Source organism: Platalea leucorodia (genome assembly GCF_965183815.1).
Source record: "Platalea leucorodia genome assembly, chromosome: 3".
NCBI lineage: Eukaryota > Metazoa > Chordata > Aves > Pelecaniformes > Threskiornithidae > Platalea > Platalea leucorodia.
The window spans coordinates 105,160,458-105,186,608 of NC_138825.1; the positions used below are offsets into that span (position 1 = coordinate 105,160,458).

Genomic DNA, 26,151 nt, shown 5'->3' on the forward strand with positions numbered 1-26,151 from the left:
TTGTTAAAGCAGGTAAACAGGGGATGCGGTAGTTGGGGCTGTCTCACTGGGTTCAGACTGTTTTGACCTAAAGTAGTGTTCAGTAGGATTCAGACCTTGGAATCAGGGGCTGCGGGTTACTCATCTTATTGCGTCTTCACCTGAAGACTTCTAAGTGCTGGGTTGCTCGGTTGGCTCTGGAAGGTAGGTGAAGTGGAATAATTCTATCTTAATTTGTTTTAAATTAAAGCCTCTTGACTGTGGTAGTTACCAGCTCTCTCTTCTGGCAATGCGAGGCTTGAAAATATATTATTTTCCTTATATTCCATGGCTGGAAATCACTTATCTCTTGAGTCATGGTTTTTTTTTAATGTCTGAAGCAAGCAAGAAGCTTATTCTTGCCCTAAATGATACTGCATAGAAAAATAGTTCTAAAAAAAAAATACAACTGTAAACCACAGTTCACCTTTACCTTAACATAACCATTTAAACTTAGATATACTTACCACTCACATTCATATTTCTTAAACTGTTTACAACATCACAACTGGCATTTTAAACAAGCAAGATTTTTTTTTTTTCTCAAGGATACCCTGGAAACTCAATTGATATAACATTTTGAGAGTTTGAAATATTACATGTAGCACGGCTCTTGAAATGAAAGAGAGAAGGTTTATAAAATAAATGTTAACACGTAAAAGAACTGTTAAAAATGCAATGAGTGTTCCAAAGGAGTGAGTATAACTTTTTCTTTACACATCTTGCTACAGAAGATCTAACTTTTTAAGGCTTCCGTTTTCCTTTCACCCATCACTCAAGTCCTCTTGCATTATAATTTTGCTTAGGTTTCAGAGTGTCGTTATACTGCTAACAGCAAACGTTTCTCAGTGGGCATTCCCACCACCACCAGACTTGTATGCTTCTTGGTTTCTGATGAACTTTGGAGTTTTAGTGGCTGGATATCCCTGTTCATCTCCAGAAACTTGACATGACATGGGAGGCCTAATGTTATTTTGCAGTAACAAAGATGAGAAGAGTGGCAGAGCACATGGGTAAATATGTTAGCTGGGTTCTAGGAAAAGAAACTGGAGGTCAGAGAGATAAATGGGTTCTTTCTTTCCTGCTCTTTACATTTGTAGCACCTTCTACTTGGATTAGCTAATGCCTCTAGTGAATGGTGAGATGCACCCATTTATAGTTTGTTATTCTTATCCCTAATTATCACACATTTTATAAAAATATAAATAACAAAAAAGTAAGCTGGGTTCCATCTCAAGAGGTGTTTCTTGTTGTCCTCTGAGAATATATTGGATAAGTCAGGTCTCAACAAGCCCTATCCATTGTAGCTGATTGTAAGTCAGACAATAAATACAAAAAGAAGTCGTTCTTGCGGTGAGCTCAGCAAATTCTGAGGAAATCAAAAGCATTCCACTGTGCTTATGGCACAAAGAACACAACAGCAAGGGCATATTTAGTGGAGAGAATGAGACAAAAATTACCAGGTAAGTGACAAACTGTACAAGCATTTTGTTTAAAAAAGGAACTCTGCAGCATTCTGTCTTTAAAGCCGGGTTTGAGCCTCTGGGATATATATCTCGATGCTGTCTGCACGCTCTGTGGCTGAATTCTGCCGGAAAGAGGCTGCTCTCTTAGCAGCCATTAGCCGTCTTCTAGCTTCTTGTCGCTGTCTGTCGGGTAGGTCCAGAGATTTTTCTCTCGTGATAGGGAATTTTCCTTTTGGGGGCTTCTTTGGTACAGGAGGAGGAACCTTTCTTTCTTCCTGCAACAGGGTATTAAAACTGAGGGTGAACTGCGTGCGGATGGTACCGTCAGCAGAGCATGCAAATCGAAGACATGAAATGCAAAATACTGGTTACATACATCAAGCATGCTCAATTTGTGCTCTCCACTCAGCTGACTAACGGATTACATGAATAGCTAGCCACACTAGGGACACTGACAAAACCCTGTTGTTTCAGCAACCATTACAAATTCTGCAGTCCTGTGCCTTAAAAAAGACTACGCTTCCTTCTACTGTCCTTGCAGGTATCCTGCACATGCAATCTGTGTACCTCTCTCATATGAATTTGTTTAATTTTAGCTGACACATTATTACATTCATTATAAACAGAAACACACACTGGCTCTCCAATAAGAATTCAGCACATCTGTGTGGTCTGATCAAGTGAAAAGACTGTCTAAGATTAACAGGACAGGATTTTTAATTAAATTAATCATACTGAGTTTAGCCTCAGCTGGATATGAGATAGCAGCTGTGTATACATGTCTATTAGTTTAGTTTCCTCTATGAATTGCTAAATGGAAACATGCAAGCACCAACCAGAGAGAGAACATAGGGCTAATTGTTCTGCTTGCCAGCCTGGACCATTTTAAAGAAAATTATATTGAAGAATTATCAAATTATAAAGTGAGAGTCAGTAGATTTTGGTACCAAAGTAGCTGTAAATTGCTCTGCAGGTTTTAAATTGAGAATTGTTTTGAAGTATGAAATTGATATTTTACTCCATTTAGAGACTGTGAAATATCATATAAGGGCCTTAAAAAGATATTGTAGAATCACAGAATCATACAATAGTTTAGGTTGGAAGGCATCTCTGGAGGTGATCCAATACAACCCCCATCCAAAGCCCACTTGAAATTAGATGCAACTTGGAAGTTAAAGCAGGTTTTTCAACATCATATTTAATACTGGACTGAATAGCCTCAAAGACGGAGATTCCACAACTTCATACATACAGCATGGTTATTATGATCAATCTTTCTGCTATATCACTCTTAAAGCAATAGTAGTAGTCCAGAGTATGGGCTGTTCCTTATGGAGAACACAGTTAATTTGATGCACAGCAGGATTCAAATGATACAAAAATTGAACTGATGCGCCTATGATTTACAGACTCTTCATTGCTTGGTCTTTTTTTTTTAAAACTAATTCTGAGTCTACTACCAAAATGCATTAGCCAAGACTAAATAACTAAGGTTATTTAAGAACATAGTTTTACATTCTCAACTCAACAGGAACAGTGCAGCAGCCTAAGATGCTATTCCCCATGACCGTCAGCTCTTCCAGTCTTTATTTTCTCTATTTCCTGTTTTCAGCCAGGAACATAAGGGCTCCATTCCTGTTGTCCCATCTTTTTTTTTTTTTTTTTTTTTTTTTTCTTTTCACTTTTAGTTATTTCCCTCTTAGGAACATCACTGTTGCTGTCACTATAATAATTTCTTACTTCCAATTGTCACTAGTAAGCAAGAGTTGCAAACTCACCATCCACCAACCAGTTGGCTGAAAATTAAAATCCAAGAGGAGCATGAAGAAATGAAAGAGTTGTCAAAATGCCTCCTAATTCCTCCCAAACCAAACAAGTATTCAGCTGAGGCCAACAGTACTGACTCAAACCAAATGCTGTCTTCATCTGACTGATACAATAATTAGCAAGGATAGTGGGATAATCAAGGTGAGGGATGCAGCTCTAGAAAGGGGAAAGGCAGTCTCAGAATTACATTGCTTTTGTGGACAATTCGCCACCTTCGATTTGTAAGGATCGTGGCAGGGGTGTCTCCCAGGCGGTGGAGTTGCAGGGCAGAGGTGCAGGCATTTTGCCAGAAGTACTCTTTGTCCCCCAAACTTTCATGGGCCAAGCTTTTATCTCACTCCTGTTCTAGTATCAGTTGTGTCGTGCAGGCAGGATTAAACTCGGTAGTGCTCAGGTTTGAGCTGGCCCAAATGTAGCAGAGTGCTGAGTTTACCTTGATTGAATTCTTGGGCTATTGTCCTCAGTCTGAATTAATCAGAACATGTTTCAGTTCTAGCCTTTATAATGCGAATTCAAATAATTTGAACAAAAGTGTTATGGAGTAGACTAACTTGGCAAAATTAATTTTATTTGTTATACAATTCAGCTCAACATTGTTAAAAAGAAAAAAATCCTCACATCTGATGAAGGTTTCCATGTATAAATTGGGCCATGCCAATTAGATATTTTCTAGGGTTAGAAACCTATCGTGTTTTACTATTGTATTTAACACGAGAAGACTGCAGGACTAAAAATGGGGAGTAAATGGTATTGTCCATGGTCTGCTTACCTTCCTTTCAGGTGATTCTATTATTTTCCATTCATTGAGTTTCAACTGGTGCAGTTCATCAAACTTCATGCTGACGTCTTCAATTGAGAGCTGCAATAAGTCCCAGAAACCTGCTAGGTCCTGGGAAGTTGGTCTCGGCATGGCACTCGGGTCCTGTCGTGCACAAAGGAGAGAATACGAATAGACCAGGAGGCTTTAAACAATGTGCTTTGAGGCAGGAAAGGCATCACGCCAGATGACATTGCTACAATGCTACTCAGTGCTAAGGCTACGCGCGCTTTAACAGCTGGGAGCTGTGACTGGAAAGTTGTGCCTCCTACACAACCCAGACATGAATGAGTTGGATGTCATACGCGAGCCTTCCTGAATCCGTGCGGCACGGGAAGTTCCTTAGCACCATATGCTGTGCTGACCTGCATTTCTAAAAAGGAACAAGCTGACAGCCTCTGCCTGCTGATTATTAAAGAGAAAGGGAACGTGGTTCGTACTCTAGCCAGCCTGAAGTCTTTTTGGTTAAACATTACATTCACAATAGCTTATTAGAAGACAAAACACCACCACGAAGAAGTTGTCAGCTTACGCTGAATTCGATGTTTACATTGTCTTGAGTTTTCAAATGTATACATAAGGTATAAAATTTTGATGAGGATATTAGGATTTTGTTCTCCAGGGGTCAAATCACGCTCAGGAACTGGGAAGGCTCTATCCCAAAGTACTGCAATTAAGTGGCGCTATGTGCACAACACTTAATGGAGCAAACATTGGTGATAACAATTAGCAAGATGACCCTTCATTTGACTATCAACCTGATGTCTGTGCTAGATAAAAATTACATAAAAAGGCGGTATACAGACTCTTAACCCTATGTTCTATGAGCATTGGTACTTGTTCTATAAGACAGGCTTGCCACTTCAGTGAAATAGAGTTTAATTGATAAACATCTCTGTGAAGATAATGGAGAAATGTCTCTTCCCTTCCAGGGCACGAGGAAGCAGTTAAGATGGAGCTGGGAGAGAGTGAGTTGACACCAGGCCATAGGGACTCTGGATCTCCCCCTTCCTGGGCAAAAGCTGTAATGACTAGTTTACTATGTTAGAAACACTGGTGTTACTGCTGAAGCAAGGCTCTGTGCCCCATCTTTCACAAACCTAGTGGACAAAGGCGTTTTACATATTGAACACAACCCCACATAGTTGCCTAAAAACTGGGAGATAAGTCAACATTTCTATTGAATTCCTTCTTTGAACTGCACATTTCTAGGGGTCTTACACCAGGAATTGCTACTCAGATTTGGGTTTGCAGATGCCACTGTGGGACCTGAGTGCCTGGAGCTGGGCATGACAACATGTAATGTCACTCCTATCTAAACCCCTTTGGGAATCCTGGCCAAGAACCAGCCTAAAAGCTGATCCACTTCGAAGTCATCTTGGCTAGAAGAAAGTCTCTTTTCATAGGGAGCTTCAGGGACTTAACAGAACTGGCATATAGATTATAATAGACTTCTGGGAAACATGATACAACTCCAGATTAGTGTTCACTGAAAACATCTTGATTGGGCAGATCTCAATTTACTACAAAACCATTTAAAATTTATGTCAGTGGTATTAGTTACTCTACAGAGGTCAATATTTCAGGGTTCAGGAACCAACTCCCTGTGTGAAATTTATCGCGACAGTCCCACAGCAATATATCTTATACTGCAATCTGTTCTCTCCAGCCCAGTCTGCTCAGTCCCTCTCCCCAGTTTCCTCTAAATAGCCATAAAATGATGCCACTCATTGAAATGCCATTGCCTTGTGAATCAAGGCTAATTGCTCTGCTGTACCTTTGTGCACCCCAATGCTCATTGTGTTTGAGAAGATCGCAGCCTCCAGCGCGGCTGCTTGCAGAGGAGTGTGCCGTGCGTGGTCTGGACACAAGAGGGCTGCCTCCTGCTGCTATCCCTTATGGATCCGCAGTCCACGGATAAATGCTGGCACAAATGATTACTATTACAGCTAACTAAGTTTTGAAAAGATTGGCTTAAACCTGTTTCTTCTCCGAAGCTGCTCATTTATTTGTATCTTATATGGAATTCAGCTTTGCAGCTTCTGAAGGAACCCTAAAGCAAGCAAAAAGTACCTAGCTGGTACTCAAGCCGCTCTGTTTTTGCCTGCAGCCGTGACATATTGAGCGATGATCTCACGAGCTGAGCAGGATCTGTGCCGACTAGAGAGTATGGAGGAGGACACTTCAAAGAAAAAACAGGGTGTTACAAGAGATAATGTGAATAATGCAGAAAGGAGTAGTTATTAATCAGTGATGGGTTTTTTTTCTAGCAGTTACTGGCAACAGTACACTGTAGGAGATAGCCAGCCAGATTCTTAAAAAAATTTCATCAAAGCTTACATTTTTATGAATTTACCCTAAGTGAGAGTCTTTGGTAAGAGATCTTAACCCAGAGCATAATCAAATGTGTCCCTTGAAGTTCCCATGACCCTTTAGAAAAGCCCGTAGGTGATGGGTGAGTTCCCAGTTAAATTTCAGTTTGAGGAAGTACATTCCTCTTCCTAAACCCTTGCTGCATTTTCAATTGGCAGAAGTAAATGCCGTTGTTTTTTGTCCTACATTTATGCTTACAGTTGTTGAACATTGTTAGAGAAACTGCTGTGTGGTAGCCCTGTAAGTGCTGGATGTTTTCGAGTGGGGGAATGCACTAACTAGCTGCTATCTGGCAGCATTCCCATGGGGCACCGAGATGCTGCCTTAGGAGCATATGGAAAGCCTGCTGTGGATACGCACTAAGTGACTATTTAACAACAAACTCTGTCATTAGGAATAGGAAGAAAAGCCTCAAAACATGAATGAGCTAAAAGTCCGGTTCTGCAGTTGCTGCTTTCTGCAGAGCCCATTGCTGATTTAATGAAGCTGAAGACTATTCAGAGCCTAAATCTTCAGAGTGGGATAAAGCCACTGTTATGGAGTTCAAAGGTTTATTATCCAAATAAGAAGGAGAGAAATAAAATCTTGGCAGTTTTTTGGTCATGTTGTCTGCAAAGCTGTAGATTTCTCCCTGTGCTCCTATTGCTTTTGCCGTAATGAATTGTTCACGCGTCCAAACAGCTGACGGCTGTGCTGAGCAGGAGCTGCGCTTGTTATTACAGTAATGCTCTCGAGCACAAGTGCTGGACACACTTGAAGATAAATGAAGTGGAGTGGATGTTAGGCTCTCCAAATCTTAGTTTGCATAGCTTAATCAATCAGGTAACGGAGGGCACTTTGAAAATTGTAGTGAGAAACTTTTAGACATTGATGAAGATTTCCTTCTTTCGCTATGAAATGAAAGACTAGACAGGGAGCACACATGATGTATTTGATATTACAAACGTGGTCATCTCCTGCTTGCCTGACTTTGCATATTTCCTCTGTCATTCTGTAACAGCTATTAAAATTCTTGTTTTGACAGAGTCTTTGAAGTGGATAATTGGATCCTTTCCTAATGAGGACTATATATCTTATCATTTTCTATCAGAAGGTAGGACATTTTTGGCATGATTTTCTCAGTAATATTTGATTGCAGTTTCAGGAATGCTGGATGCTTAACTTTATGGATGGAAAGTAGAAAGTAGGTCTCTGCAGAATGAATGTTTTGCCTTACAAAGTTATAAGGCAAATAGTAAAGAAATGTAAAGAAATGTATCTAACCAGACATATAGGTCATGTCTGCTGTCATGCACGCAACAGCATTGAGCACTTTTAATATATGAAGTGTAAGGGCAGTCAAAAAGTGAAAGTTACACTTGGTTTTCAAGTGAGCCAAAGAAAGTAGGTGCTCTACCACCAGCCATAGATTGAAGAATTACGTTCTTCTATTGATTAGCATCATCTTGCCACAATGTTTATATTACTGATGGCTGCTGTCATATTAATGAAGATAACATTTAGAATTGAATTAGTCTCTAATGAACTTCGAGAACAATAGCAGTAACTCTCACAAGTAATATACTGCATCTGTTCCTTTAGCCCTAGGACATCTTATATATAATTGGCAATGCAAATTATGAAACCCAATTTTATGAACATTATGTATATTCCCATTTCCAAGATCAGTCCTATTTTCAGGTAGGTAGAAAGCTGGATCACGTATTCTCTGCTATTCTGCTGTTTTACTATTCTCCACTTACTGTAATGTGAAAAATTTCTCCTTTCTTAGCAGAAATATAGTTACTATTTTAGAGTATTATAAAAATAAGCCATAATATTATGTCTCAGAAAACTTGCATTTGTTTCCTTCTCATTTTTTCTTTAATAAAGACAGCAAAAAAAGAAAAGACAGAATGCAGCCAGACTGAAATTACTGAAATTACATGTTTGCTTTGACAAAAAAATGTACTAACACCATACTTAAGGATTAAGTTAAAAAAAAAAAAGAAAAAGAAGAACAGTTAGACAAAATGTGAGAAATGTGAGAAAATGATGTTTCAGAATGCTGCTGTTTGGGAATGCTACACTTGTTTTTGTTGTTGCCTTTGAAGTAAAAATATTACATTTTAAAATTTAAAGTTATGTTTTGTATGAATAGCCTTAAACTCTTCAAGAATGGCCAGACATGGTGACTTACCAGATTTTGCTGACAAAGCCAATAAAATTGCTGGAATTTCTGAGACATGAGGAGCTGAGCGCTTCCAACAGCACTTCGGATCTTACCTAGGACTAAGCATACAGATAGGTTATTACCAATAAATGTCTTTTGGCAGTAAATGCAAAATCCAGCTCAAAAAATATGTAGCTGAAATTACTGTTTATTTTATATGGGAAGCAAATATTTGGTTTAACTGTTTGTGACTATATAATAAAATATTTTTGAAAAAGCTGGAGATATGGGAAAGCTCTGTGGCACCTTACCCTTTGGCGATAACAAATGATATATTAATAACTCAGAACAGCTAAGACTGTATTTGCTTAAGGAAGCAGAAGAAAACAAAGGAATATGGACAGCTTCTGGCAGTGGGCATACTGGGCTGGTTTTGGCTGGGATAGAGTTAATCTTCTTCACAGTAGCTAGTATGGGGCTATGGTTTGGATTTGTGCTGAAAACAGTGTTGATAACACAGGGATGTTTTCATTATTGCTGAGCAGTGCTTACACAGAGTCAAGGCCTTTTCTGCTTCTCACCCCACCCCACCAGCGAGCAGGCTGGGGGTGCACAAGAAGCTGGGAGGGGACACAGCTGGGACAGCTGACCCCAACTGGCCAAAGGGATATCCCACACCATATGACGTCATGCTCAGCGATATAAAGCTGGGGGAAGAAGAGGGAAGGGGGGGACGTTCAGAGTGATGGCGTTTGTCTTCCCAAGTAACCATTATGTGTGATGGAGCCATGCTTTCCTGGAGATGGCTGAACACCTGTCTGGCAATGGGGAGGAGTGAATGAATTCCTTGTTTTGCTTTGCTCGCATGCACGGCTTTTGCTTTACCTATTGAACTGTCTTTATCTCAACCCATGAGTGTTCTCTCTTTTACCATTCTGATTCTCTCCCCCATCCCACTGTGGGGGGAGTGAGCGAGAGGCTATGTGGTGCTTAGTTGCCAGTTGGGGTTAAACCATGACAGCATACATATATATGTTTTTGAGAAGAATCTTAAATTTCAAATTGAATGACACCCCCCGCCCCTTACATTTGCTCATGTAAATGGAAAACTGTTGAAACAGTCTTGCCTCAAGAACCAGTGAGATGCCTGTTCCCTCTGATGTCAAAGGGAGCGTTACATGTACCTTAGATAATATCTTCTGGTTCTGCAATCACTAATGACTTCACTCAGTTGTGTGGATTATCCCTGGATGAGCTCGCTTTATCCTATCTGTTCTGGGGTAAGGTTAAGACATTAAACTATAACACAAGATACTCCTACCATAAGAATGAGATCCTCAGAGGAATCATGTCTCTGAGACACGTCTTGGCACCCCTATAAGGACTTACACGTTGCCTACCCAGGAAAATACACAAAGACCTAAGCACAGGAGCTTCAGACAAAGTGGGACACAAGTGAGTGCTCCAGGACTTTGCTGAATCATGATCAGCCCCCATGGTTTGTTGGGCTTTCCCCACTGTCAGTATACTTGCCGTTTACAGTGTGCATAAGTACTGAGGAAAGGGACCAAATTCATTTTACTTAACTTTTGCTTCCAAGAGTCATCTGTCTAAATCAAAATTTCTGGATGCTCTATAATCAGTAACCTGAGCTCATCAGCTCAGCCATGTTAGGCACTTATTTTTAGATGAGCTGAATCTCTTCCTGGAGATGCCTATTTCTTTCTGTTGACTGGAGTGCCTAAGGGGACTGGCTTATCCCTAGAAAACTAACGCCTCCTGGACTCCCACATTTGCTGGGATAAATACCATACTTTGGTAGGTAGCAGTATACTTTCCTACACCTCCTTCCTACGCATCCCTTCCTCCACTTCCTTTCCTCCACATCCATCTCTATGCTGAAAAAGCAGCAATTTAAAAAGCATTATAAGCTGCAGTTTCAATGGAAGATTGATTTTATCTGGAGAATTTTCAGATCTTTAAATAATGGTTAGGGTAAAGACAGAAAGAGGTACTGGTAGGGGTGAGACAGGAATTACTCTGACATCTTTTAATTCAATTTGAGGAAATCAAATTGATAATTCAAATGGGATGCAGAAGGTGGAATGAAACTACAATAGTACAGCAGAACTGATCTGCAGCCTGTGATATAGAAAACATTAAACTCTGGCAGGGCTTAACATTTTGTTGTTATTTAGAATAAGTATAGGAGGGGACTGAGTGACATGTGAAAACAGTATTTTGGTAGTAGGTATTGCATTTTAATTCTGCTTTCTCTAGACCCCTGAAACATCTGCTTAACCACAAGTAGCAGCAAGAGATAATTTGGAAGTTTTAGGCTCCAGTTCTGTGGAAACATACAAACTCTGTAACTTTATAAGCCTGTGTTAACATGTAAAGCTGTGGTTCTCAAACTCTATTCCATTTTCTGTTAGACAAACATTACAGCTGCGCCACAACACTAAATTAAACAGCAATATGCATAATTCATCAGTCCCGTGTGGCACCCATTTGTGAAAGGGTTAAGTGGTTCAGGGCTGCATGAGTAATTCACTGGTGTTTTGTTTTTGTCTTGTTGTCCAAACGAAAAAAAGCATTTTAATTGCTTTGGGTTTTTTGATCACCAAACCCCTCGCTTTCCTCTACGGAGTTATTGGGATATGGAAAGCAATGTTTTGGGTGTTAAAACCTCAACAAACATACAAAAACCTAAATAAAAAAGAAATGTTTCATTTGATCTGAAACAAATTGCTTTGATTTTGTTTTCAGCATTTTTAATAAAGGCAAAGACTTAAGTGACAAACAGCCTTGTATCCTGCATTTCCCTCGGTGCTCTGTAGCTCAGGACATAAGACAAACTCCCAGTGTGGGGTCAGAGTCCCCTCTTTGCCAGGACGGGGAACTGTGCTGTAGCAGGTCCCGGACATCGCCTGTTCCATGCTATGTTCAGCTATCCACGGGGCAGAAAGAGATTGAGCATGATTCTGTAGGCTGATGGCTGTAGTGCTTGTCTCATAGTGAGTAGAGTTCAGTTTTAGTTTCCTCTGCTGAATTTTGTAGTTCATAGCTCAAATACATAGCCTGAGTAAGGGACATTGGTTTTGCCCTACTGCAGGAATGTAGATCTTGACAGAATCTAGACATGACTGATATTTTCTAGTGAATCTCACAGTTACCCCAACCCCCATATTAAATAAACATTTGTTTTATCTTCATTATCTTGAAGGCTCAGGTCAACAAGCATCGGTAATTTAAAGCCCAGTCAGACCAGGCAAGACTTAGGCACTGGCGATGCAGCATTTTGGTGATACACATCCGTTGGGGATGTAAGACGGTGGTTCGGGGCTACTTGCATGTGTCATGGAGTCACAGTGGTGAATACGCATGTATAATCACAGCCCTACCATTTATTAAAGATCTAGCTCTACTTCCATTTCAATAAGTAAATCAGATGTAATAAAACATAGACGTTAGAATCTCTCATATTCATGCTACTCTGCTTTGCTGTAATTAAATTAAAGTATTAAAACACTTCAATTCATAATCTTTAGCACAATATTAATAGACAGCCAAAGCCTTGTTATTAATTTCATGCATTGGGGAATTATTCTGATGAGTGCAGATTGATTATCTCCATGAAAGAATGATGAATGTTAGAGACTGGAGAGATTGAGATGTTTGGTGATGCCTAGAAGAATTTGCTTGTAAATAAATGATGATAAAATCTACCAACACACATAAATATATATAATTTTCATATAATTCATAAACCTCCCTCCATTAAGATAATGTTATATTTACTTGAATGTCAGGAAAGAGTCACACAACCTTAATTCTGCTCCCTGTAGCATATGAAGCACTCCATTTTTGTGGTCCTATATGGCTTCTGCTCTGAAGACATACAAAACCCTGACCGTGACTTCAGTAGAAGCAGACTCAGGATTTATACCCTGGATAGAGATTGTGTAAGTTGCCTGTATACAACATGCACAATTAACACAGTGGTGTCTTTTCCTCTGCAATAAGCATATTACAAAATCGCACCTAATATATATGTGTTGTATTGCTTGAGAAATGCTACAAAATCTTGTAATTGAAAATGGTTTCATATCACAAAGGTAGAGGGGGAAAAGTTAGATCTATATTGGTGAAACCAAGATTATAGTCTGATGCTGTAACTCTATTCTTGACAGGTTAAAAGCTTTGCTCAGTTGTGTCACTGCTGCACCAGCAATGAGAAACTACTAACAATCAATCTGCTTCTGGCATTCATTACAGTTTCTTTAAATGACATGTTTTAATTTAAATTTTCATTCCATTTGATTGTTCCATTTTTTTTTTTTCTATACTCATAAATAAATTGCTCCAGACACAATCTGAGAAAATATGCTTGGAAAATATATTCAAACCGGCAGTTAGTTCATCCTCCTAACTCAAAGCAGGGCATAGTATTTGTCTGATCTATAAAGCTAAATTAGTAATCTTCAGAAATATATGTCTTTTTCGCTATCAACAAAGCAGGTGAGTGTAATAATAAATGTATAATATTGAGAGTGAGATGACGTTTTAGGACAGCACAGCTACCAGTCGGCAGTGCTCTGGAGGGTAGGTAGGGCAATGGGATCCTTCTGCACCAAGTGGGACTCGGTGCAAATTCACTTCTTACCTAAATGGAGCTGAGTTCAAAGAGGGGAAAATTTGAGCAGAACAATACAAATGCTAGGAGAAATTCTTGGATTCCACACTATGGGACTGTCTTTTATTGACTTCAAAGACTGTTTCAGGGCAATTAAGACATTCTGTAGTCATTCGCAACACTCCAAATGTAAATTTCAATAGTTCCTGAAGGATAAGTTTGTGAAAAGCATTACGAAATTATGTCAGTAATTTCTCTTTGGTTAAAGGATAACCCATATTTGGTCAAACACCTATGAAAGCTTTTATAGATGATTAATTGATGAATATACTAAAATAAATAGGTTGTGAGGGGTTTTTGATTTTTTTTCAAAGTATGGGAGATTTAACCCTCTGTTTTCTGTTGCTACTTGGCCATGTTACTAAAGCCCTTGCAGTACTGTGGAAATATCAGCCAGAGGATTAGCAAGGAAAAATCCAGCATCCATGGAATGAAGGGGCAAGGGGAGAGAAGGGCTCACTCTCTCTAATGCCTTTTTAAAACTAGAGATCACTGTACTATGTAGCTATGCCAGCAGAGCTCCTAACCACGATGCAGAAGACACTGGCAAAACCACCTTTCTGCTGGCATAGTTTATACTATAGTTAATTTTTTTGCACCTATCATCTTAGGACTTTTATATGAGAGTAAACTCTGTATGGCTATTCTCCATTTGACTTGCGTGCGGAAACATTTCAGTGGTCAAGCATGGGGCATTCAGAAGCCCAGGATGTCTTCTGCTTCCCTCTGCCAGACCTTGCCTACAAGCTGCGGGCAGCGACTGCGGCTCCCCGCCGCGCCGGGCTCGCCTGCTGTCCCCCTCCCTGCGCCGGTCTCCCTGCTCCCATCACAGAGCTCGTGGGCGGCAGAGTCCTGGCCCTCTTGGTCTTCAATAGCTTTGTGACAATTGAGAGTGTTTTTCTTGTCATCACCTACACACCAGTAATAGCCAAACACAATTTTCAGGGTGTAAAACTGAAACTCCAGTCAGCACCCTTGAGAAACACATATCTTTGCTTGAAGGCACCCTGCTAGTGCAAATGATCAGATGACTTACCCTGGGAACAGTTACAGCCACATATATATTTTATATATATCTCTCTCTATATATGTTATAATAAACACTGAGAGCACAAATAATTGACCCCACAAACAATATATGAACTTTGCAGAGACTCCAAAATACAATTCATGGCAACTGACCAAATAAACAAATTCTGTGAAAAGAAAGAGAGAGAGAGGTTATTTTTGCTGCAATGATTATCTTCTCCTTTTCTAAGACCTGATGAGTGAAGTTCTTAAAACAACATTATAGGAGAAAAGCTACAGTGAAAGAAAAAATCAATACAGCAATCAGACAGCTTTCGGTGATCTCAGGGCTATTGTGCTAACGCAGAAAATGAAATTGTTTTCTAAAATGCAGTTCTATTTTAACTCTTCCTGTGATTAAAACAAAATAGAAATGGTATCATAAAGACAGCCTCCTCCTATGGGATGCAAAGCTATATTTGGTCTTCAGGTACAATTAATATACCCAGGTCAAAAATAAATGATTCAGCATTAACAATGACAGTTTGAATGTGCAAACTTTGCTGTGAAGTGTTTTGGGAATAGTAGCTCCTGCTGGAAGATGGAAAAACAGATTTAGTTGCTTCTGGCTCCCCCATTTGCGTGTATTTTCTTCAGGGAACTGCCAAATACTTAGATATGTCAAGATACACTTCATGCTGGGATATCATTAAACTTTAGTTCTTGTGGATACATACATTTCAACCTCCATAGCTCAAACTGGGGATACAACATGTGTCAAAAACTCAACAGGAAAAAAATTATTCACACTGAAATTTTAAAATGCTGTGAAGCTCATTCCCCCAGTGAAAATAATTCTTTGATAACTTCCTTTTATTTGATGCAAGCTATATTAGGTGAAGAGATACCATTTCACTACATTTTTAATGTAATTTGGAAATTATTTGAGGAAGATCTCTTGAAATGAGTCACATAAAATGGGAAATTGGAAGTCTGGGTGTCACTTTTGACAATCAGCTGAAGACAAACACCTGATTTTGCATACACTATAGAGACATATTCTATAATAATTTCTCTAACCTATTAGGGAGGTCAAAATGTTCCCTCAAACATAAGTAATTAACCCATTTTGGTTAGTTTAAAAAGAGAATTTCAAGGGTCCATTTCAGTTGTGTTTGAGTAACTCCGTATCAGGGAATTGCTCTTTCTTTTTCTCTTACAGAGTAGAGTGCCTCTGCAAATGGGGAAACATAAAATCCTCGTATTGCCTTTTGTTTTCTGACTGAAATGTTCTATGTTAAAAGGGTGTCACTAACTCTGAATATTAATACAAATTACTGAAGTCCAATTTGTCTTCATGTCCTCCGTACAATTTACTGAAAACTGTCTTCCTAGTTGCCGTTTCCCCGTGCAGCAAGGTGTTTCAGAGTATTTCTGGAGTGCAAGAGCATAGCTTCACATGGTGGGAGGGAGGGTGGTTCTGCACCTGGGAATGGGTCATGAGCTAAAATCAGCTCCTCCAAGTTTTCCTAACGTACTACACAGACAGCTTCATATCCCAGAGAATAAAACGGCTAACTCCCTATCTGTGTCCCCGAGGGAGGAAGGAGTACTGATGTGAGAGTATTTCCACTGCTCATTTTATGTGGTTGCAGATTTGATTAGGGCTGTACATGAAGAAGAGCTTGCAGAGAGAGGAGGTGGGAAAAGTCCACCCCTTGCCTGCAGACTTCTCACTGGCCTCCTAAGGAAAGAGAGGGGCTAACTGCCAGTGTTTCTCCCCTTGCTCCCTAATAATTTTAGTCTTTCCAAGGAGATTAAAGTCTTGTTCTTTGAACTTCTGCTTCAGATCATAAGCACTGATGTCCCCACATCAGTAACAGGCAACCTTGGAAGCAGGTGCTTTGGGATACTTGATGATGGCAGAGAAATGTCAGTATCCAGCAGAGCAAAGATTTGGGGAACTGAAAAATAACATGTATATGGTAAAAAGAAGTATTAAAAAATAACCATTATGAAAGAAGGCTTGGAAATCCTCACACAGGCTAAGCAAAGCAAAATATTTTATTATTCGTACTTTAAAAGCCCCTAGGAGGGTATTAAAGTCTTCAGAGTATCAACACAAAGGGAAAATTCTCAGCCCAGCTCTCCCATGATGAAAATAAGGACAAAAACCTACACCCCAGAAAGCACTGGGAGCTGAAGGAAGAAAAACAGCCTTACGCTCTCCCCCACCCCAAATCCTATGTTGTTACTTGGCAGACTTGTGCACAATACAGTGGAAAAATATCACTGTAAAATAAAAAATGATGAGGTAAAAACATAGACGTTCTTTCTTTTAAAAAGGTCAGTGCAAGAAATAGGAATTGGCCTTTTAGTCACCATGCAGGCCTGGCTCAAGACCTGAGGGTAGATCATAGCAAGAACTCATTGAGGGGGAAAGAAGATGATCAGGAAAGAGTATTCGGAGGCGATGGTGAGATTTGTGAGAGTGCAGGAAAATATGCTAGTAAGAAAACTTAATATGACCTAATTTGTGATCTGAGAAAATCTCAGCTGAGACAATAATTCAGATTGGCAGGGATTGAAATATTTATAAAACTGAGCCTGAAGAACAAGGATAATTGACCTCAGAGGGAATCACAGGGAGCTGGCTACTGAGTGCTAGGACCACTTTGATATATTACTATCATTAGTGCTGGCTTGGATCTTGTTCCAAAATAGTCTACATTATTTTTCACTTTATCCCATCACTCCTTTCAAGGTGTCCACAGGATGTGAGAGAATAATAATGATTCTTGACAAAATTGTAATAAGAAAATGCAGCTGAAATATCTAATAGTGCATATGCCTCTGTAATTGCAGAAGTGCTTTAACTATTGTTCTTGCCTATTCCTTTCTGTTCTTCCAACAGACCCTTTATGATAGGCAGAAATGCCTGTAAAGGAATGAAAACATTTTAAAAATGGCTGTTCATTAATAAGAGGCAAATTCTCAGGTTTCAGGGAAACGGCAAAAAAATGTTCACGTAGGACACTGTGTGCTCTGGCAAAGGGCCAAGCACTGGAGCCATACAAGTGAGTGGGAAGAATGTGTCAGAGCTGGAGCTGTGGATGGAGCTGTTGCACCATTTAAGCCATATCTAATACCAGACTTTGATCCTGCGTGTGACTCTACAGTTGGCTCCTCAGCTACTTCTACAAAACCTAACTCTGGGAGATGCCAGCTTGCACAGTCAGTTGCAGGACAGGGGCCTTATATCTAAAGCTTCTGTAAAGTCTCTTTGGTACTACAAAATAAGTAAGGAAAAACTACAGATCACAACTTTATCCTAACAGATTTCTTATTTTAGCAGACATCTATAAGAAAAGATATTGAAATGTTCTTACTTTCTTCAGAAAGATCATTTTCTTCTGCTTCTCTTTCCATTTCTTTACACCATCCTTCCATTCTCTTAGTTTCAGTATGTAGCAACTTCATAAACCAAGATCCGTCTCGTCGACAAGGAGACATTCGACCAGTCTCTACTGTCTCAATGGCTGGCTCTAGCCAGGGTTCTGGTGGTGGAAGGTTTGAGGTGTCAACTGGGGTCCTATAATCTTCTCTGTAACTGAACAGTCCCTGTGTCCGTACAGTTCTCACTGCGCTGTATTGGGTGGGTGTGCTGGGCTCTGAGTGCTGCTGGAACGACGAGCCAAACTGAAGTCCCTTGTCCTCCATGGTGATGTGTCCTGGAAAGCCCTCCAGTTCCAGGTCAGCCTGGACAGCTGCTGTTACACTGTTTGAGCGCTTGAATCGTCCGTGTCTTGGTGAAGAGGGAAGAAAGAAAAGAGATTAAGACATATAAATACATATGTGATTATACAGAGGCACAGAATAATGTTTCAGTGAATGGATTCTGTTTTTCTCCTTGGACTTCATGCTAAATAATTTTTCTTTGTGCGTATCTCACTAAAATAAGACAGTAACAACAGAGAGGAGAACCAAAATGCATAGTGACATAATTGATCTGAGCAAAGATACAAAAGAAAATAATTTAAATTATCTCTGGAAGCAAATATGGATTTATTCTCATACTACAAAATACCATGTATCATTACTAAATGAACTGGAAATAACTAGCAGAACTGCGGGGTTACATCTCCTGACAGAAGTCTGTAAAGTGCATGAATAAAAAAAATTCAAATATTAAGAATTGTAATTAGATAAAATCTGAAAATCTGCTAAGTTAGGACTGCTGAGAATCTTTTAATAAAAGAAAAATATTAGCAGCAGGTTTAAGACTGTGGTATTTTTTACTTGCCTCATAGGATGGCCATTAAATGTTGATTTTCTATTGTGATATGCCATCGAATAATGACATTTTAGAAAAGCTTTATGTTAAAAAGTTAGATAGAGAAGCAAAGATTATTTGTGAAATCTTTTCACATCTGAGCCTATTGTTTCAAATTACTTCTAGTCAATGATGGTAAAAGGCAATTAGCAGCCAGATACTGTCTGACAGCTGCCGTGAAATGAGATAATGGTCCCAGGCCAGTACTTAACAGGCAGTGCCTGCCAGGGATAACCTGTGGGTTAGTACATTGGCCGGCAGTTTTACAAAGCTAGATAAGGACTGAACAAGTGTAACAGCTGATTCTAGTTTAGGATAAAGGTACCATGGGTTACATCCTAACCATTACATCCCCCTGTGTGGACTGGGAAAGCCTGGATCAGCCTGAGGGGTCCTATCGAAGGAAGAGTATTCCAATATACAGCTCTTTGTATTTGTTCTGCCAATAATGAAATTATATTAATCCGCTACTTTAATTTAAAACTTTCACTTCCTTCCCTCCAATTAAAAACTGGAAAGTTAACTAAATATTAAGCAAATGCTAAGTAATCTCTACAAATTTTACCAAATGACCAGCATGCATATAAGAAATTTGGCTTTGTGAATTATTTAGGGGCAGCGCTTGCCAGATGTTTGTTATTAACTCTGTTTACAAATGTGCGTTGTGTTATGAAAGAGTACAGATTTTTGTACATGCTTGAATTACCGTTTTTCATCTTCCACTTGTACTCCAACAGAGTGGTATTCCCGTAGGCCTCTGCTTTCAGTATCTGAATCAGTTGCTGTTTCCACCTAATTCAACACAAAAGATACATCTGCAGAGTGAGCACCAACAACTCAGCACTATTTCTACCTGCACTCGTTCGAAATTCATTCTGTATTTCCTCTCTTACTGCTAAGAAACACCTAGCACAGTAAAATAAATGAAACAGGCATTCAGCCTGGTAACATTGGTTTGGTGCTGAGTTTTATAAAGCTTTGCACAAGCACTTCTGTTCTGCTATGTAATTCCCTATTTCAAACCTAAGCAAATGCAATTACTCAGTTCAGTGGAAGCAGGGAGTAAGCTTGGTCTGGAAGAGCTGTTCTTAGAACGAGGAATCCACAGGATAGCCCCTTTTTATATTATTATAAAACAGTCTCATTATAGTCCTTGATTTACAAAATAAAATAAAATCTCAAGTAGCCCAATAAACTTGCAAGTGATAAAAAGAAATGCCGCAATGAAATTTTATCGACAACTGCGTTGACAAATATAGAACCATTTAAATGATGTGAGGGATACAGCAGAATGCCATATCTCACCTTTTTTAATAACATGGTCCTGAAAATGCTATATCAAGCAAGTAATTTATGCACTTTTTATAGTATTCCCATCTGAAATACACTTACCGAAATATATTCACAGTAGAGTTTTCTTCATAACTGCGACCACATTGCTTTTGCAAGTTTCTGTGGGATTTTATATAACACTCCCCACCACCACACCGCCCCCACGTCTTTGACACAGACCTATCGAGTGCTGCAGTATGCAAATTATACTGAATCAAGGCAGAGTCAGGAAAAAAGAAAAAGAGTAGAACTGAACTTTTCCTTTTGAATGGTATTTTCACGGTTAAATCAAAAAAATAATATCAGCAAGCAGTTTTTCAATATGCACACTCCGTGTGTGAATTCAAAGAGTATATCCTATGATGAAGACAAGGTAACTTTTCCCCTTGCAGCACCTCTGGAAAGAGCCCAATGGCCTTTGCAGCTGTCTCTCAGCTGCACAGTCCCAATCCCACCAGGTTTCTGGAGGGATGAAGAGAGAAGGGGGGAGGGGGGTGGGAAGTGAATGTACACGTGGACTATGCTTCTTGAAGAAACCAGTTGCTGGTTTCCATCTTCAAGCTGTAGCTCCATATACATTTGCATGGAAGGGAATTCCAGCCAGTAATCAGTACATGTTCATACTTACCTGGGTGTGGGTCTTGGAGATGTTCATGAAAACAGCTAGTGCAGGAACCCTTTAGTAAATGTTAACAGCATGCTTGAACTGTACAGTGTAGCGTCAGGCACAAGTTTCCCAAAAGCTCTGGATATCAGTGTGGCAACGGTCAGGGAAAGACACATCTCCCAGCAATTCCATTTATTCTGCATGAGGTCTGGGGGAAAGCGAGCGCTGCTGTCTGTTTCCACCTTGACAGTTGCATGGAAGCTGGCTATATTCGCTTGGACGGGCAGCGCAGTGAGAGAACTAAGATATCAGACTTGGTAACAGTTTCCAGGATTTGGCGTTGTCAGTATAAAAAGAAAGATCCCTCTTGATGTTGGCAGTGAAAAAAAGCCTCAACCACAGAGGTAGGCAGCTTGGGAAAAAAAAAAAAAACACATGAAAACCAACCAAAAAACAGGCGACTTGGTTTCCTAGTTAAGGTTGGTCTTGGCTGCAACATGGGTGAGAAGCTTAAGCTGCACTTGGAGGGTCACCCTCTCCTGAAAGAACATTGCTGTAAGTAGAACAGCCATAAGGTCCAGTTTTAGTGCAAGAGATATCTATCACAAAAGACACCCTTATTTATAGCATAGAAGGGTCCAAGAGTCTTGAATAATAAGTTCAAGTCTCAGTGAGGGACTAGGCATTCACCTAGCCCTTTCAGGGATATGAGAAAAGCTGCATATAAAAAATCTTCCTTAGAGACAGGTTTGTTTTTCATTAGAACAGAAATGAATTAACTGAGCCAAGAATGAAATACTCTTCTAGCCTGTTGCGGGGGGGAGCAGAGAGGCAAGTTACACTTGTAGCCTTGACTACAGTGGTGAGAGCTCCCTCAAATATGCAAAGACATGTTTTGAAGAGTGAAGATGACTTACTGTCAAAGGGAGAGGAGATGGTAGGTAGTGAATAAGAGCAGATAACACAAAATGCTTAGACTGTGATCTTGGGCTATGAGTGCTGCAGGAAGATGATGTCCAAGGTGGGGAAACATTTTCTGGAGGAAGCCTTTTGATGTTGAAATCCATAGCAACATCTGGAGTGGTCAGGAAGTCTAAACTGTTGCTAAGAGCTATGGTATTTGGCTTCATCTCCAAAGCAACCAGAGTCAGTCTGAGTTAAAACACATAATTTAGGAACTTGCTGAGTTTAAGCTACAATAAATAATGCCATCAAAGGGCATGTCTTCAACCAGGGATTTTATCTCCTTCTGGAGATAAGAAGACTGGAAGATCTTGTTAAAGTTGCAGAGACCATGGCCTCCCAAGCCATATCTGATGCATCGTGTAACACCTGTAAAAAAGCCAAAGTTACCTTGATCTCAGAGAGAGTCACTATAAAGCACTTATTGGAGGAGAAGAGTGACAAAGGAGACTGTAATTTCTGTTATTAAAGAACAGAAAGCACTTGGCAGTTTGGAAAGTGACACTGGAGGGATGCTTAAGACCATGATCTCAAAATCAAGATTTCTTCCTATGTTCAGAAGATGCAGTGGTTATTAAAGTATAGAAAATCTGATCTCCTCAGCATTTCCAGTCTATTGTCTTGGTAGTGAACAGGCAGGAGAGATAATTACCAGGGAATATTATCGGATTTCATGATGGCTTTACAGGCTTAGCAAAGACAGTCAGATATCCGGTAGTGTTGATGTCAGGTTATAGGAACATTCAGTTTCATGCATTTGCCAAGAGGATGCATGAAGGTCCGAGCAATTTGTTTCCTAAGTCATGGAAACAAAGTGCTGGCTGTGACAGAAGGCAGAGGAGGAATCTTCTGCAGAGTATGTGTTCAAAGTGAACACAGTGGAAGGTAACTATGTGAGCAGGCTCTGTCTTCACAATGATGAGCATAATACCTCTCAGGGCAGTGACACAGGGAACAGGGTTTATCTTCTGCCTCAGAAGTTTGAAGTATAATGGACAAAACTGCCAACCTGGACATTATGGACAATAGGTATTCAGGGTGATTTTGAGGCTGCATCTCTCTCCTTATAGAAGCAGGAGAAAATGTCAAAAGTGCCATGACCAGTTAGTCAAAGGTTGGAGAAGAGACTGGGTGTCGTGAGTTAAACCACAACACTGGATCTTTGTGCACAGCCTCACGTGGCAGTGCTTCTGACAAGGTCTAATGACAGTGTAAAGGAGAGTCACAGTATAACTGATCGTGAATGGCAATCCCAAGGTATGGAAAGTCATTGACTCTGTTGGGGTTCTGGAGGCTTCTTCACACCAGGTAAGATGCTGATGGCATGATGGAGTCAGTACACCTGGATTGCTCTGGACCACAGCTAGGACTGTGTTGGACAGCCAGCATGGCTTCACTAAGGGCAAATAGTGCCTGACAAGTTTGTTGGCCTTCTACAACAAGGTTACAGCACTGGTGGGTAAGGGAAGAGTGACTGATGACATCTACCTGGACTTCTGGAAAGCATTTGATACTGTCCCACACAACATCCTTGTCTCTAAAATGGAGAGACATGGATTTGATGGGTGGACTTGGTAGATAAGAAATTGGCTGGATGGTCGCACTCAACGAGTGTGGCTCAATGTCCAGGTGGAGACCAGTGATGAGCGGTGTCCCTCAGGTGTCTGTATTGGGACCAGTATTATTTAAAAACTTTGTCGGGGACATGGACAGTGGGATTGAGTGGTTCCCTCAGCAAGTTTGCAGATGACACCAAGCTGAGCGGTGTGGTTGATACTCTAGAGGAAAGGGATGCTATCCAGAGGGACCTTGACAGGCTAGAGAGGTGGGCCCGGGTGAACCTCATGAAGTTCAACAAGGCCAAGTGCAAGGTCCTGCACCTGGGTCGGGGCAATCCCAAACATGGATACAGGCTGGGCGATGAGTGGATTGAGACCGGCCTTGCGGAGAAGGACTTGGGGGTATTGGTGGATTAAAAACTGACTATGAGCTGGCAATATGCACGTGCAGCCCAGGAAGCCAGTTGCATCTTGGGCTGCATCAAAAGAAGTGTGGCAAGCAAGTCGAGGGAGGCGATTCTCCCTCTTGAGACCCCACCTGCAGTACTGTGTTCAGCTCCGGGGCCCCCAGCATAAGAAAGACATGGACGTGCTTGAGTGGATTCAGAGGAGGGCCACAAAGATGACGAGGGGGCTGGAGCACCTCCCCTATGAGGACAGGCTGAGAGAGCTGGGGTTGTTTAGCCTGGAGAAGAGAAGGGTCCAGGGAGACCTTATAGTGGCCTTCTAGTACTTAAAAGGGGCCTACAGGAAAGATGGGAAGGGACTCTTTATCAGACAGTGTAGTGATAGGAAGAGGGGTAACGGTTTTAAACTGAAAGAGGGTACATTATGTTAGATATTAGGAAGAAATTCTTTACTGTGAGGGTGGTGAGACACTGGAACAGGTTGCCCAGAGAAGTTGTGGATGCCTGGAAGTGCTCAAGGCCAGGTTGGACGGGGCTTTGAGCAACCTGATCTAGTGGAAGGTATCCCTGCCCATGGCAGGGGGCTTGGCACTAGATGATCTTTAAGGTCCCTTCCAACCCAAAACGTGCTATGATTCTATTCTATGATTCTATTAGACTGGGTCCAAAGGAAAGGACCAACATCATTACTTTCAGTTGTGGGATTGTTGATGAAGATCCACTTGTGGGATTATTGATCAAGATCCTTGAACTTGTTCGGATGAACTGCAACTCCAGATGATGGTGTCAGTGACACAGGCACAGGCTCCACAGCATTACAAGCCTGAAGGTTTGACAAGGGAAAAGAAGTTTGTGGGTGCCCAGGCTGAAGAAGCTGAGCAGATGGGAACACAGGATTCTTCAGGGTCTCCTGCTCACTCACATGGCTCAGCATGAAGGGACAGGACATTGTGTGCCAGACCAGACCTGAGCCGAAGCCAGACAAAAGAAGCGAAGCTGACGTATCCCCACATGTCAGTCTTTGCCTTCAGTTCCTTTGAAAGCACTGCACTTCCTTCATAGAGTGATATCCTTAGGATGACCATTTCTACATCCTATGCTACAGGCTCTACTGAATGAGTCCTGGGAGATAAGGTGGAGGCCAGGTTGCTGGACATGGAAATGGGCTAAGGAAGGTCAATGGTATCATACTTGTGGGGCTAACATACAGCTAGTAGCACTGTGGAGGTGAGCAATGGTCAATGAACAGAGAAGAGACTGTTGCCTTCCACGAGGATGTCTCAGCAGCTCAGACATAGTGCTATTGGAAACATGATGATCTAAACAAGGAAAAGTCCCTATGGAGAACATCAATTTGGCCAATTGATGTTGTTGGAACAAAGCAGACAGACTGGCAACACACACTTTTCTTCTGTATTGTATATCAAAAGCATATCTGTTTTTGCCAACTACATTGTTTGGTTTAGTAACAGATAGCATGTCTTCTTTTGAACTCTGCTTCTGATGTGTGGAGACAGACTTCCCTTTTATATTTTGGATGGGTGGTATCTTTGCATTGATGCAGCACATTGAGAAAAAGTCATTTCATCTACCTGTTTTCAAGTGCTTTCTTATTGATATTTCACCTAGAAGTATATCCTGAATAATTTGCCCAATATGCAATTGACACCTAGAATTTACAGGCATAAATGAAATAATCTGCTCAAAAATTTTATTCAAAACAAAATTATCAGGAAAATGATGGCCCAAGTATCAAAATAAAAATGACATTAGTTACCTCTAAATATAAACTCTTGCCAAATTATCCTTCCCTTCAGCTTGCCAAGGCTGACACTGACTAAATGACCTGATGATTGCCTTCATATATTAATGCTTTCATTTCCTCACTGTGCCTTGTAACAGCAGGAGAATGCCAAGTTTTTTTGTGCGTGTGTACAATCTAGGATTGCAAATATTGTAACAACGAACAAAAAAAAATAGATCTGGAAAATGGAGGCAAATGCCAACCCAAGTAAAAGTGGGAAATAAGCAAATAATTTGCACTCACAAAGAAAAAATGAACAAATAAATTGCATTTCTGTATGACAGATATTATAAAGACTCCTGCTAGAAGACAGCAGGAAACTCTTTGGATTTAATCAGATTGGCCAGGCTAGATTCAAATGAGCAGAGGAGAAAAAGTAATACGTTTAGTTTGATTGTGTGACTCCTGAAACTCAAATAAGTCTTAATAAATCTGTTGTTATTCTCCATGATTCATTATTGTTTTAATACTTTCATGGGTTCTAAAAGCCTTAATATTTGCAAATTGGCCCACAATCTCAGTAAAGCAAAATAATATGACAAATTATATGTCTGTCTGGTTATGAGGGAGTCTCACACAGAAGAGGAAACAAAAAAATAGCCAGACACTGACCAGAAGCAGGAGAAAAAAGAGGAGTAGTTCTAATATAGCAGGTCATCTTCCTCTCTCCTTGCAAACAAAGAACTAAAACTTCTTGAAAAATTTGGCACTTTATACCATGGAAAATGTTGTTCTATGGGCTTATAGTATGCCCATAAGGCTCATAATATTAATAGTAAATGGAATGGA

General features: G+C 40.4%; 1 protein-coding gene across 1 annotated transcript in view; it reads right to left on the reverse strand.

Moving 5' to 3' along the window:
• Positions 1–1,540: 1,540 nt before the first annotated feature.
• The window catches only part of DLGAP2 (DLG associated protein 2), a gene marked incomplete at its 3' end in the record, with an annotated part of 398,367 nt that continues 373,756 nt past the window's right edge, over positions 1,541–26,151 (reverse strand). Inside the window, exons 9-13 of the mRNA XM_082305420.1 lie at positions 19,397–19,482; positions 17,747–18,162; positions 8,681–8,772; positions 4,081–4,233; positions 1,541–1,759 (exon numbers count right to left, since the gene is read on the reverse strand). Of these exons, the coding sequence (XP_082161546.1) occupies positions 1,541–1,759; positions 4,081–4,233; positions 8,681–8,772; positions 17,747–18,162; positions 19,397–19,482 (966 nt within the window). The remainder of the gene's footprint in view (positions 1,760–4,080; positions 4,234–8,680; positions 8,773–17,746; positions 18,163–19,396; positions 19,483–26,151) is intronic.